The 15,428-nt window shown below is 38.0% G+C and overlaps 1 protein-coding gene across 11 annotated transcripts in view; it reads right to left on the reverse strand.

Moving 5' to 3' along the window:
• MYO9A (myosin IXA) overlaps positions 1-15,428 on the reverse strand; it is a 251,933-nt gene that overhangs the window by 5,009 nt on the left and 231,496 nt on the right. For all 11 annotated transcript variants that reach the window (XM_033109669.1, XM_033109671.1, XM_033109670.1 and 8 more), the window contains 2 exons: positions 2,403-2,605; positions 258-400 (listed from right to left, as the gene is read on the reverse strand). In XM_033109669.1, the coding sequence (XP_032965560.1) occupies positions 258-400; positions 2,403-2,605 (346 nt within the window). The remainder of the gene's footprint in view (positions 1-257; positions 401-2,402; positions 2,606-15,428) is intronic.

Raw genomic sequence — 15,428 nt, forward strand, 5'->3', positions numbered from 1 at the left:
GTGGGAGTACTGGTTGTTCACTGCGGTAAATGCAGAAAACATTAAATTACCAAAAAGCTGCGTTACATCGCAGGCTTCGTCTAATGAACAATTTCCATGGAAGCTTCACAAAGATCGGTATATTTCACCTCCTTAGGACTCTGTCACATAAGGTGAGGCATTCTGGAAAGGGACCCTGTCTTAGCTTGGGAATCCTTAAGGATTCCCAATCCTTTGCAACACAAATCTGGAGTCTTTGGTGTAACACGTTCATTTACCTGATTTCTCAGAGACGGCACCTTCAGACTCAATATTCAAATTTTCTGAGCTCTCAGCAGTCCCAATGGAGGCCTCCGACTCAAGTGTCTCATCATCAGAGGCACGTGGTTCCAGGACAAGCATCTCAAATGTCAGCTCCTCCCTGTAAAATAGTCAAGAAATCCATTAGCATGATAGGAAGTGGAAGGAAGACAAGAGGAGAAACAACCTTCCATGAAAGTCAGGAATTGAAGCAGCAAAAATGGTCCCATTTCTTACTGTTCCCCTCCAGGGTGGCGAGAGGACCTGTAAGCCACAGGCATGGAAGCTAAAACTATACGGACTAGAGGACAAATGACAGGCAGGCAGCACAGGCCGGCACCTAAAATGGGGCTAAGGGTGAGGTGAGGGAAAATCTTCTGTTAAAATAAAAGAAAATAATATCAGGGATTAGGGCTCTAAACTCACTCTACACTCATTCATAATGTATCAGGAAAGCCCTTTCCTCTCTCTGGACCTCAGTTTCCTCAACCACAAAATGAAGAGACTAAATGAGCTCATCTCTAAGATTTCTTCCAGTTCTTCAACTATTTTCCATGAAACTTCACTAACTGGTTACAGACCATATTCTCTATCTTGACCACAGAGAGACCTCTGGATGACATCAAACACTGATCTTTTCTCTCTTTTGAAGGTGATGCCGTCCCCAAAGTATCCTCTACTCCTCCTCGCCAATCACCCACCTACCTCAGTTATGCCCCCTCATTTCCTGCCGGCTTTGGTGCCTGGGTCCTAATCTTGCTTTCTCACTACTGCCTGCCACGACCCTAATCTAATTCAATCAGTATCTTTGTAACAGCTCACTTCAGTACCCTCACACCAAGTCCCTTTATGTCTGCACCTTCTAACCACCTTTCCTCCACTGTATATAGGCAACTTTCTCCGGTGGGCAGACCCTGGAAACACATCCGCTGAACCCAGGACTCCACGGCCTTATCCTTCCAGCTCTTACTCCCTCTTTCATCAGGTCTCCTCCCTTTTGGAATCCTTTAAGCTTCACTTCCACTCTACCTAGCTTAAACTACTCATCCTTCAGTACCTCCACTCCCTAGCTTGAGATTCAGACAATCTTTTCAAGGAGAATGTCACCAGAGACTCCGTGCTGCCATACCAGCATCAGAAGCCTCGTGCATTCACACGTGAGTTTGTGCTCGTACGTTCCTCTCTCTGCGAAGATTCGCCTCATCCTACAGATTCCTACTCATCCTTCAACACTTCAAACCATTTTCGCCAAAGCTGAGTTAGGGCCTCTGCTTAGATCATTCTTATATCAGATAGCCTGGTCAAGTACATCACGTTCGCCTTCTCATGTTCTGCACGGCTGAGCCCCAGCTGCTTTTTCAGCTTGCCTAAATTCCAGGATCAATCCTGACAGACAGCCCCATATACCCCCATGAACCAAGCTCTCAGACAAGGGATCCTGGAACGCAGGAACGACAATCCCCTTAAAACTTGAGAGTCCTCACGGTTGATCAGAACCAGCACATGGCGCCTTCAGGGAGAACCGTGGGGTGTTCATGTCATCCCCAGGACACAGTGTTACCCTACCCTCCCCGGGCTCCCGTGATGCTGGAGGTCACAGAGCCGCTTATCTGTCCGTCTTCTAAACTGCCACCAGTTTGCCCACCCGGTACCCCCGCACCCCCGAAAGTTGCCGTCCTACCCTGACCATCTAGCTGCTGGCCTTACAGCTCTACTGATCTTCAGATAGTAACCTTCCTTCACAGTATTTTAAATAATGCCCATTCTCTGAAGGGACTTTATCTTAGCCTGGGAATCCTTCTTCTTCCTTTTTAAGACAAATCTGTTCACCGAGGTAGCCAAGACCAACACAAACTGCCCCAGTCAGCCGCCCGTCTAGAATCATCACTGTAGCAGCTTCCGGTCTCACTACTCACAGAGCTTCCCTCCCTGAGGTGACAACTTTCACACTGTTTCCTGAGTGCAGGCAACATGTCTATGTCATCTCCACGCTCCCTGTATCGCCTGACACAGTGCTTGACACATAGGAGTTGTTTAATAAATAAGATAAAGAAAGGATAGAAGGAAGGAGATGAAAACAGATGATAACTGGTCACTCGCCCTCCTGCTGACACGACACTCACTTCTCCTTCTGCAGGCTCTCAATCTGCTCTGTCAGCACCCTCTCCTCCTGCTGCATGGCTGCCTGCTGCTGCTCTGTGATGTCCGTCTCCATGGCCGCCTCACCAGTCAGCGTCTCTTCTGGGACATCGGACATGGAGGGCAACTGAACTACAACAGGAGAGGACGGACCTGGATAGTTTCCTCGACGAAGGCGCCCCTTTCCCTGCAAAGACAAATCCACGTTAGAAAGTAAACTGAGTGACTACATCAGTTTCACGTGGCCCACTTAGGATAACATGTGCAATTCCATCACATCAGGTGAATGGCAGAAATCAATGGAAACATTGTCCAAGACCTAAGATATTTAGTGAGATACCATCCATCGAACACATTTAGGCTGTGAATGTCTTGCAAGAGCCCTGGAAAATGGATACTTCTGTGGGTGGGAGTGCAGGAACACACTGCATTCATCTAAGCTGCATCCACTTCAAACTAAATATCCACACAAGGCTATTTAAATTTAATTAAAATTAAATAAGTGAAAACTTAGTTCTGCATTCACCCTGGTCACAGGTGGCTCGTGGTTACCCACTGAACACAGCAGGTGCAGAACATTCCCACCGTGGGGGAACGTTCCGGTGGACAGCACAGCTCTTTACCTTTAATCCCAGAACACATACTCTCTCTAGGAAGATGACAGAAACAGGTTCTGAAACTCAGTTTCATTTTTTAAAAAGTCATTTATATATTACAGGGTACTAGTGAGAGATATTCCCTGAGAACAACTCAAGGAACTTTTTTCTTGAGACCAGAGAGAAGAAAAATCTTACTGCTTTTAAATGGGTTACCATGTATATAACTTGAGCTTCTGATAATGGCAGTCTAGTATTTCATATTAAACCAGAACAACTGGACCAAACATAAAAACTCAACATATTCTTAAAGGCACTAGAGAGCTGATACAGTGGGCCAAGGAGAGGCTAGCCCAGCAGTTAGGGCTAATCTAAATTTAAGAAGAGGTGACTGAGAGTCTGAGCAGAGCTTCTGTCAGACTACAGCAGGGTCAGCAAACTACAGGCCAAATCTGGCCTCGAGCCTGATTTTGTAAATAAAGTTTTATTGGAATACATTCATGCTCATTAATTCATTATCTTCTGCAGAACAATGGCAGCAGTGATTGTTGCAATCAAGACTATATAGTTTACAAAGCCTAAAATATTTACTTTCTGGTCCTTTACAGACAAATATGCCAACCCCTGGGACACAGAATAAAAGCTGGAGTCCAGACCCACACAAGGGTATAGGCTGCTGCCTGATAAAAACTCCACGCCTGGTGCTAGGATCCCCAAGATCTGTATCCTAGACATAAAGATAAACTGAAATTATAATAGTCCTTGCAGACACTGCAGCCTAGCTTCAAGTCATTTGAATGGTCCAAAAAATTATAACCCCTAACACTGGATTAAAGTAAACTCAGGTTGCTAGTGTCCTAGCACCTGGCAGAAAAAATAAAAACACTCTTTGGAGAAAAGTAGCATCATCTCAGGCCTCAAAATAGTTTTATAAATAATTTTTCAAATACTACGTCAGACACAATCAAAGGTAATCAAGCACAAAAGGAGACAAGACAATGTAAATGAAAACCAGTAAAAACAACAGAAAACAGAAACCTTCAATGACTCCAGACATTGTGGCTATAAGACAGACTTAAAATAACCATGCTGAAAGAGATAGAAAGACACAGTTGAATTAATGGACCAGAAGTTAAACCAGAAGAAAATATAAAGAATCAAGCAGGGAAAACAGAATAAAAAATTTTCTAGAAAAATTCAGAAAAGGTAAAAGAGAGGACACAATAAAAAGATCTACCATATGTAAGAAGATGCCAGGAGAGAAGACAGATCCTATAGGAGAAATATTGACAAGATGAGGGCAAAGCATTTTGCAAACCAATTACATATATTAACCTACTGCCTGAAGAAAGCCTTCAACCTCTTAAAAAGTAAACAAATAGAATTCCATACACCTAGACAAAACTGCTAAAAATCAAAGGCAAGAGAAACTCTTAAAAGCAATCAGGAAACAAAAAGGTATGTGCAACAAAAAACAAAGATACAAAGCTTACTTTTCAACGGAAACAATGGAAGGCAGAAAACAACAGATGGTATTTTCAAAGTGATGAAAGAAAACAGCAACTCCCAACCTAGAATTCTATACATAGCAAAAACAACCTTCAAGAATGAAGTTGAAATAAAGACATTTTCAAACAGACTGAGAGAACCTGTCACCAGCAGACCTGCACTAAAGGAAACACCAAAGGGCAGATAGAAAATGTCCCAAGCAGAAAAGTCATGGAGGGAGAAGTGAACAGCAGTGAAACGGTAAATATGTGAGTATGTCTAAATGAATACTGACTGCATAAAACATAAGAATAATATGTTGGATTAAAAATGTACAGATAATTAAAACTACAACAACAGTAACAACTATGTTATATAATAGCTAAAGCATATTAAAGTCCTTGCGTTATCTAAGAAACAGATAAAAGTACCAACTGACTTTGATACGTAATAGACTTTTGTTGTAATCTTTAGGTTAATTACTAAAAAGAAATAAAAGAGTGTAAAAACTTCTAAACTAACAAAAGAAAAAAAAAAGAATAAAAAATAGTCAAAAGAAAAAGGCAAAAAAAAGAACAAATAAGGCAAGAAAGAAAAAACCATGCATAGGTAAAAAAACAAGCACATAATAGTAGATTTAAATCTAAATATATCGGTGATTACATTAAATGTAAATAAATTAAAAGCTCTCATTAAAATTTGAAGACTGTCAGACTGTATTAAAAAAAATAAAATCCAACCATATGAAGTTTACAAGAGGTGCATAGAAAACTTAAGAATTAATAAAGGCTGAGAGTAAAAGGATGGGAATAAAAGACACACCATGTCCATCAAAAGAAAACTGGTATAATTATCTTAATTCTAGACAAAGTAAACTTTAAGGTAAGAAGTGTGATGAAGAGCCATATTTCACAATGCTAAAAGTTCAAATTATTAAGAAGATATAACATTTCTTAATTTGTAAGTACCCAAGAAATAGCTTTAAAGGTTTACAGTAAAATACTGACAGAATACTCAAAGAAATAGACAAAGCTATAATTGGCACAGAGAAAACAGTTGTGTACACAAAAATCAGTAAAGCTATAAAACTGAACAACTTAAACTGAACAACTTATACAGAATTCAGTATCTCACAACTACAGTATACTCATTATTTTAGAGCACATACTGCAAAGACAATACATTTCTCAGGGTTGAAATAATTTACCTGACCTTAAAAGTAATTTAAAATACGTTTTCTGATTGTGCAATTACAAAGAGAAAACTACTGATCTCTATATAAAGAAATTAAGAAATACACTTCTAACACACACATCGCCAAAGAAGAAATCATAATGGAAATTAGAAAATATTTTCAACTAATAAACAACAATATGAAATTCTGTGGGATAGTTTAACTCTGCCTACCTTAAAGTTAGAGCCTTATATGTATACAGTAGAAAAGAAGGTTAAAAATTAAAGAGGCGAGCATTTTTTTTCAGAAAACTAAATAAAGAACAATACATTACAAAATAAAAATAAAAAAACCCAAGGAGGGAAAAAGAAAGACAAGAGTAAAAAAACATTAGAAAACAGAGGACCAGAGCTAAAATGTAGCTCTTTGAAAAGACTAATAAAAAAGTTAAAACGCTGTCAAGACTGATGAAGATAAAAAGGGAGTTCACGAATAACTAAAGGCAGGAATGAAAAAGGGGATATCACTAAAATTCTTGCAGACATAAAAAGGGTAAGAGGCTACTATGAACAACTTTATGTTGATAAATCTTAAATTTTATACAAAGTGGAGAAATTTCTACAAAAATCCAAGTAATACTGTCAAAAAAGAAATAAAAGTGAAAAATCTTATACATTGAATCCATAAATGTGCAAACTTTCTAGAGAGAAAATCTAGACCTAGATGATTTCACTAGCAAGAAGAAATGACACACACATTCTTCCAAGAATTAAAAAAAGTATCTCCAGCTCATTTTTAGAGGCCAGCATAACCTTGATATTAAACATAAGGATATTAAATGAAAGAACTATTATAGGACAATTTTACTCATAAACACAGGTGCAAAAATCCAAACAACATATTACAAACTGAGAGAAGCAAGATGTAAGAAGGATATTAACTCATGACTAAGTTGGATTTATTGCAGTAGTATAACCATGGTTTAACATTAGAAAATCACTTGGTATAATATTTCATATCAATAACATAGAAGTCTCATGAACACCTCAATACCTGCAGTAAAGGCGTTTCATAATATTCAACACTGAATAACAACAACTCTTAGAAAACCAGGAATAGAGGTGAACATACTAAATCTCATAAAGCATCTATGAAAATTCTATAGCAAACATTGCATTTAGTGGTAAAAGGTTGAAAGCTTTCCCTTTGAGACTGGGAAATGCCAAGAACGATCCCTATTACCACTTCCTTTCGACACTGTACTGGAGGTTCTAGCTAATGTAAGAAAAAGAAATAAAAGGCATAAGGACTATAAAAGAACAAGTGAAACTATTGTTACTCATGAACAATATGACTGTAAAGGTAGGAAACCAAAGGAATCCACAGAATAATTATTAGAATAAGTGAGTTCAGCAAGGTTGCTGGATACAAGGTGAAAAACACCAAAATCAATTGTATTTTTATTTAATGAACAACAAACAGAATATAAAAATTTTTTAATATTTATAATCACATTAAAATATTAAAATCCTGGTAATAATTCATACTAAAGGTATGTAAAATTTCTATACATAAAACCATAAAACACTTTTGAGAGGAAATATTGATCTACATGAATGGAGATCGATATTATGTTCATGGATGGAAACAATCAATATTGTAAAAATGTCAACGCTCCCTAAAGTGATCTATAAATTCAATGCAACCTCAATAAAAATCCCAAGAGAATTTTTGTGAAGCTGATTCTATCATTTGTATGGCAATATAAAGAGCCAGGAACAGTCACAACTCTACTGAAGAAGTTAGGATGCCTTATCTTAGCAGATACTGATAGACAGCTATAGGAGTTAAAACAGTGGTGCTGGTACAAAGCTGGTTAAAATAGAGAGTCTGGAAACTGATCTACCCACATACAGCCTCTTCATTTACAACAAAAGGGACCGTCGGGCAGTATGGAAAGAATCCTTTTCTAAATAAATGGTGCTGGAAAAACTGGACATCCATGTGCAAATATAAAGACCATTCCCTACATTATACCACATACAAAAACTGTCCCCAGGTGGACTGGATACCTAAATATGAAAGACAAAGCAATATAGCTTTCAGAAGATAATAAAGATTATCTTCATAACATCACGTAGGAAAAATGCCTTAAACATGACCCTAAAAGTACTAGCCTAAATGAAAAGCACGATAAATTAGACCACATTACTAAAATTAACAACTGCTGGTTCATCAAACAACACTTTTAAGAGTGGAAGAAATCTGCCAACAGAAGTAACAAATTAAGGGCTTACATCCAGAAGGCACAAAGAACTCCTACAGATCAGAAAAAGCCAGACAAACCAGTTAGAAAAATGGGCAAGAGCTTTGAACAGATCCTTCACAAAAAAGGTCAATATACTCATGAAAAGGGACCTAAGCACATTATAGTCACAGCACAGAAATGCAAATTAAAACCACAATCACACACCCATTAGACTGGCTAAAATTAAGGCATAAGGGAATACAAGCGCTGGGGAGGAGGTAGGGCAACTGGGAACTGTCATACACGACTGTGTAGCACAACCATTTTGGGAAAAAGTTTGGCCTTATGTACTGAAGTTGACGATACATACACCCTGTGACCCAGTAATTCCACTCCTATATATCCCCAACAAAAACACATGCATGCGTCCATCAAAAAGACATGTACGAGAATGTTCATAGTAGCATTATTCACAATTCCCTAAAACACAAGGCAAATGTCTGCCAACGTGAGAATTGTGGTGTATGCATACAGAATTGTGGTGTATGTATACACCGAAACACTACACAGTAACAAGAGTGAGCTACAACTAAACACAATATTGACAAGTCTTATGCACATAAAGTTGAGTGAAATAAGTCACATACAAAATAATACATGTTATATGATTCTATTTACATAGAGCTCAAAATAGACACAACAAAACTATAGTGCTCAGGAAACTTTAGTGGGAAAACAACAAAGAAAATAGAATGATTAACATAAAATCAAGTTATTGCTTACCTTAGAGGGAGAGAAAGAACTGTTTGGAAAGAGAAAGAGGAGTGCTTCTGGATAACTGGCAATGTTCTTTCTATTCCTGAACTCTAAGTGGTTATGTGGGTGTTCACTTTATCATGCATGAAGATGTGTATGTATGTTTCTGTCTTCCTATGTGTTGTACTTCATAATAAAAAGAGATATTTTAAGAGCTTTTCAAAGTTAGCTGTTTATGCAAATATACTCATATCTTTTGAATAGCATGAGACAATAAACTGACCGATTTCTGAATTGATTTGGGAAAGAAAGACGCAAGATATGCTGTCTCAGAAGTAGAAACTGCAGACTTAGTCCAGGCGGTAAGGTTACAGTGGGGGCAGGTTCGAAGGGCGTTCAGGCTGACTCTTCCACTTGTGTGTTCTAAAACATGCAACGAGGTGAGCCTAAGGAAGATTCTAAGACTGCTGTTCCCCTTTCAGTTCTGCAGTGGAGAAGTAAAGATAAGAAGGTGGTCCTCAAAACACAAGGCCAGTGTGAAACTTTAACAAAAGCTGACTCAGAAGAAGGCAGAGCGCAGGGTTTGGAGACGGTATGAGTATCAACACAGTGGTAAAGAAAGTCCAATGTAACCGCTGGGAATCCAATGATAAATTCCAGGACATCTTCCCATTCCATTTGATTTTGGCTTTTTAATGAAGCCCAATGAATAACTAAAGTTTAATGTGATATAAAAGCCTCAGAGAGCTAGAAAATCTGAGCTTATTTATTCTTAGTATACACACAAAAAAAGTGGCCTTTGTTTGGCAGTCACCTCCCTAGCTGCCTGAGTGAGTACTTGACCATGGGTTAGTTAAGAATTACTTAACAGAGCTAAAGAAAGTCAAATAAGCCCTACAAGGTCGGATCTCTTTTAAGACAGCATTAATAAAACAAAGATGAAGGAAAACCTGAAATCCCTATAGCCCAGAGTTCTCTTACAAGGTCAAAGAAAATAATTTTTAAAGTTGATTACAGAGCTTTCAGAAACATGGGAAAATACTAATATTGTGTTAAAAACTGGACATAAACTTGTATACGATAGGTTTTTGTTCTTTATTTCAATCTGCAAATACACCCAATTATTAAGAGTAGTTTCTTGACTGGAATAATATCCTTTATTCTCTATACTTTTCTGTACTTTCCAACTTTCCCATAATAAGCATTAATTAGTTTTCGCCCCCCAAAAAATGGGAATTTTTTTTTCAAGTCTCTGAATATTATCTTTCAGTGGTTTTACCTATAATTGTTTTCTTAGCATCAGTGCAAAAAGTGAACACAGTGAAAAAGGCAAACACTTTCTTGGCATTATGATAAAAATAGATCTGACCTCCTGGATTTCCTGTAAAGGGTCAGGAGCTAACACTTTGAGAAGTAATCTGTAGTACCCTTTGTTCATTTTTCACTGGTGGCTGGTCCTTCTGTTTATTTATAGGGGCTTCTCCTTATTAATTAGGGAAAATTAAACTTTGTGATATGAGTTGTCACAAAAAATGTAAATATTTTCTCATGACGTGTCACTTCCTTTTTGCCTTGCTATGGTGATTTCTGTCATGCAGTAAATACTTGACATCTATGCTGATGAACCTATCAATTTTAAATGATTTTATATAATAGAAAAACTTTCTCTACTCCAAGATAATAGCACCTCTTTCTGTCATATTAGGGATTTTATTGGTTTTGACTGATCACACATTTTATGAACAATTTGTACCCAAGTCTTAATGCAAGTACTGAGAAACCTATAGAGCCATATTGTAATCCTTTTCAGAATAGTTAAGTCCAGTGATTTTCCCAGTTTAAACTTCAGAAACAAATTATTCCTAAAATCAGGATATCAACTACAATTCTCTTCAAATGTTGATTAAAAATATTAGGTCTACAGTCCCACTAATCCATGATTTAATATCGTACACAATATTCAAATTTCTATTTACTCACCATAACATTAACAAAGTTCCTAGGAAAATCTGGATTACCACTACCAAAGACGACACATGACACACAATTCTGACAGACAGCCAAGACCATGGAGCAGTTTAACACGTTACCATGCCTAAAGAGAGTTAACTATTTTCAGTTTGTACAGAAAAAGAAACTGACAATTGATTTCACCCTTTCAAAATGGGAGGAGGTAGGATTCCCTTCTTTAAAAAGGTGTTTTTAACTGAACTCAGAGAAACAGACAGTAGCTTGGTGGTTGCCAGGGGGTGGGCAGGTGGGGGAAATGGGTGATAATGGTCAAAAAGTATAAATTTCTAGTTATAAGAGAAATAAATTCTGGGGATGTAATAATGTGTAGCATGCTGACTATAGTTCATGATACTGAATACTTGAAAGGCTAAGAAAGTAAATCTTACATGTTTTCACCTCCAAAACAAAACAAAAGGTAACTGTGAGATGATAGATGTGTTAACTAACCTTATTATAAATATATCAAATCATCACGTCATACAACTTCAAGTTACACAATGTTATATGTAAACTATATCTCAATAAAACTGGACGGGGACAGGAAAAAACCCCAAACACATATTTTTAGAGCTCTAAAAAGTCGCATTTATAAAACAGTGATTTTTAGATGTTCATAGATGAGGCAGCTCTGAATTTATGTGGCAAATGTTTTATTGATACATATATATATATATGTAGATATATAGATCAACGTATCAAGTGCTGTTCTTATGACTTTACCAATATTAACTCATCTAATCCTGTGAGTGCCACACCACTAATCCCAATTTACAGATGAGAAACCTGAGGCCTGGAGATTAAATGACTAGCCCATGTCACAATTGCTAGTAAACTGGTGCTCGGATGTAAACACAAAAGTTTAGTCGAGAGCCCATCCTCTGTTCTGCTGCCTTTAATATGTTTGTGAGCAATTTTCTGTTTTTCTTTTTTGGAGAGGGGGGAGAGTGAGTATCACTGTTACACTCTTTTCATTAAAAAAAAAAAAAAAAGACCCTCTCTGCTCCAGAACAGCTTAAATTGTATTGTAATTATATCGTTAAACAGTTGGTAAAATTCCTCTGTGAAATTTTCCTCTGAAAATTCCTGGTGTTTTTATAGGAAGAAACTCTTCAATAACTTTATCTCTCCTTTGGTAATTGGCCTGTTGAAAGTCTTTCTTTCAGAGGCAGTTTTAGTAAAGTACATTTTCCTAGAAAACTTTACATTTTCCAACTTATTTCAGACTTGAATACAGTTGCGGTAGTTATCCTCCAAGATGGCTCCCGAGAGTTGTCATTTCTTGGTATTCACGTCCTTGTTTAGTCTCTTCCACACTGAACACGGCTCAACTGTGTGATTAGTGTAGAGATGACAGAGTGTAACTTTTGAGGCCAGGTTATAAAGACACGGTGGGCTTCTACCTGTCTCTCTCACATCATCTGCTCTGGAAAAAGTCACCGGACACTCAAGTAGCCCTGTGGAGACCCTGGTGCAGGTGGCCAAGAACTAAGGCCTTCCACTGCCAGCAGCAAGCACCAACAAGCCAGCGGTACGAGTGAGAATCTGGGAAGCAAATGCAACAGTCCTGCTCGGCCCTGGCTGACACTCTGACTACAGCTCACAACAGACCTAGCCAGAACCACACAGGTAAGTTGCTCCTGCATTCCTGACCCACAAAAATACAGGGATAAGGTAATTAATGTTTACTGTCATTTTAAGTCATTAGATTTTTGGGGGGGTAATTTGTTACACAGCAAAAGCTAAGTAATTAAAACACCAGTAGTCTTTTGTGACTGCTAGTTTTCACTGTTATCTGTAACTCCTTCTTTACTTCTTATTTGTGAATTTGAACCTATTCCACTTTAATTAATGATTTGTTTTCCAAGAACTAACTTTTTTTACTCATTAGTTTCACCATTTTCTTGTTTTCTATTTCCTGCTTTCACCTTCACTATTTCCTTCTGCTCTCAAGTTTATTTGGTTGTTCTATTTTTACCTTTTTAAGTTAGATGTTTATTTTCATTTTTCTTACAAGGTTTTAAGGCAATAAATTTTTTTCTGAACATTGCTTTAGCTATACATCCCACAGATTCAGATACATAGTGGTTTTATTGTAATTTTTAAATTACTCAATAATTTCAGTTTACATTTACTCTTTGCCTTTGAGGTTTTTCTTGTGGCCTAACTTTCCCCCCAGATGTTTTATTTTCATCATGAAATATGTTACACTTAAAATTTTGTAAGCACAGTTTCAAAAATTATAAAGCAAACACCTGTATAGCCACCACCCAGATTAAGAAGTACAATAACACCAATATCACTGGAGTGTTGTGGCCTAATTTTGAGTGTGTTCCCTGGGAAGCCAAACAAAGTGCATACTGTTTTTTTTGTGGGTACAGTATTACATGTATGAGGTCTGACAATTATGTTCACGAACCTGTTGCTAACCTTTTTTGATATCAGAGGGATTATTCTTTAGGAATTTGTACCAACTGTACAAACAGTTAACCAAGTTTACTACTTGGAAGTGCTGAAAAGGCTGCATGAAAAAGTTAGACAACCTGAATTTTGTGCCAACAATTCATGGCTTTTGCATCACAACAATGCACCAGCTCACTCGGCACTGTCTGTGAGGGAGTTTTTAGTCAGTAAACAAATAACTGTATTGGAACACCCTCCCTACTCACCTGATCTGGCCCCCAGTGACTTCTTTCTTCACTCAAAGATAAAGGAAATATTGAAAGGAAGACATTTTGATGACATTCAGGACATCAAGGGTAAATACGATGATAGCTCTGATGGCCATTCCAGAAAAAGAGTTCCAAAACTGCCTTGAAGGATGGACTAGGCCCTGGTGTCAGTGCATAGCTTCCCAAGGGGAGTACTTTGAAGGTGACCGTAGTGATATTCAGCAACGAGGTATGCAGCACTTTTTCTAGGATGAGTTTGCAAACTTAATTGTCCGACCTCATATATACACTTCATATCAAGCATTAATTATGTTATTTGAGCACACTCACTTTAAACAATCTTTTTGTGGCACCAATTATTCCCTAAAAATGAGGACATCCTGTGTTTAAAACAAAATTCCCATTAAAACAAATTTCCCATTGCACCTCACAGAAAGCTATCTATAATATGAGACAGACCTGTGAGTCCTGGCTCTCCCTCATGGCCTGACTGCTAATGTCTTAGTATGCTTTACAACAAAGCCTATTTGACTTAAGGCTTCCTTTCTGCACAATTACATATCCAAGTTTCTAGAAATTCTTAGTTACACAGCTTTTTCCAGAATTAAACCTTGTATGCTTTGTACCAGTATGCCTTTTCCAGCAGGTTAGTTCAGACTCATCCCTTGAGATCTAGCGCACATGTCATCTCTTCTATAGCCTTTCCCAGTACCCCAAGCAGAATTAAGTCCTTCTTTCTTAGTACTCTCACCTCACAGTACACAGTACTGTCTGACCCTCCCTCCCTCCTTTTACAACACTCTTTTTAAAACCCACAAATGCAGCCATCTAAACATGTAGATTTGCCATCCTTTGTGTGAGAAAGTCTGTGTACGAGATGATTCTACAATCTCCTTTTCCTAAGAATGATATTCTGAAACAGAGATCCTTAATTATTTGATTTGGATCAGAATTCTGTGAGACCAGTCCATAACAGGCTTTCCTATTATTCCGTGTGACCAATCTCTAATAAGCTTTCCTACTGTAACAAAAATATTGGGAACCGGATGCTTTAATGTGGAGGATCTAAGTGAAGACACCCTCTTTGATATAATCCTCAGTCGAGCCCAACATTTCTATTTTCTCCTATGGCTTAAAGAGCCAATATAAACGAGTAGGAGGTACACCAAAGTGTTAAAATGAGTACGACCTATGAGGAGAGTTTTGATTTCTCTGAAAATGCTATAAGGCTCATGACAGAGAAAGGATGCAGGAAAGAATAGCAGGAATGGTCGAAGGGTACAAAGAAACTCCATACTGTGAGTTACTTTGGTAAGCCCACAGATTTGAAGATAGATGGAGTTCCAGAGATACTTGTGGTGGTGATTAAGGAATGGACCACACCACCCTTAAACACCTGATGACTACATAGGGAACGATGTCTGTTACCCTCCCCAGGGAGTCGTGATACTTTATGAAGATCCAAGAAAAGTATATGTACCTGGGGTTTGTCCGTGGGCTGAATATGTAAGGAGGAGAAACTGTGCACCATCTAGACACATATGTATATAGCTACAGCACAAATCTCAGAAACCTAATGAAGAAATCACATCCTAAAATAGAACTTTGGGCCAAGATGGAAGATCACTATTGAGGTAAGTTACAAAAATAGGGAGCAAGGAATTGAATTATCAGACCACTTCCTGAGGAGTCTGCTTTCCTGGTAAAGAGAAATCCCATATCCAAGGTTTTCTAGAAGACTGGCTATTTCGCAAGGTGTTATAATTAGGTAACCAGGCTTGTTCAAAAATCCCAGTGCTTGTGGTTACAATTCACCAGATAATGAGGATCAGTAAGCACTTTAAACACAGCCAGTATATGTGCGTTTGCACTTATTTCTTACACATGAAAAGGAATGGTCCTCCTCATGGTTTTGTGAGGTACAGTGAGGCCTCCGTGTTACACAGACCGCAGAGCAGGGGTTCAAAGGGCAGTCCATGGGCCTTTAGAAGGAATCAGGGGGTGTCACCAAGCTCATTCAAAAGGATCTGAGATGTCGTAACTATTTTCATAATGATACTAAGATG

Source organism: Rhinolophus ferrumequinum, chromosome 6 (genome assembly GCF_004115265.2).
Source record: "Rhinolophus ferrumequinum isolate MPI-CBG mRhiFer1 chromosome 6, mRhiFer1_v1.p, whole genome shotgun sequence".
NCBI classification, from domain to species: Eukaryota; Metazoa; Chordata; class Mammalia; order Chiroptera; family Rhinolophidae; genus Rhinolophus; species Rhinolophus ferrumequinum.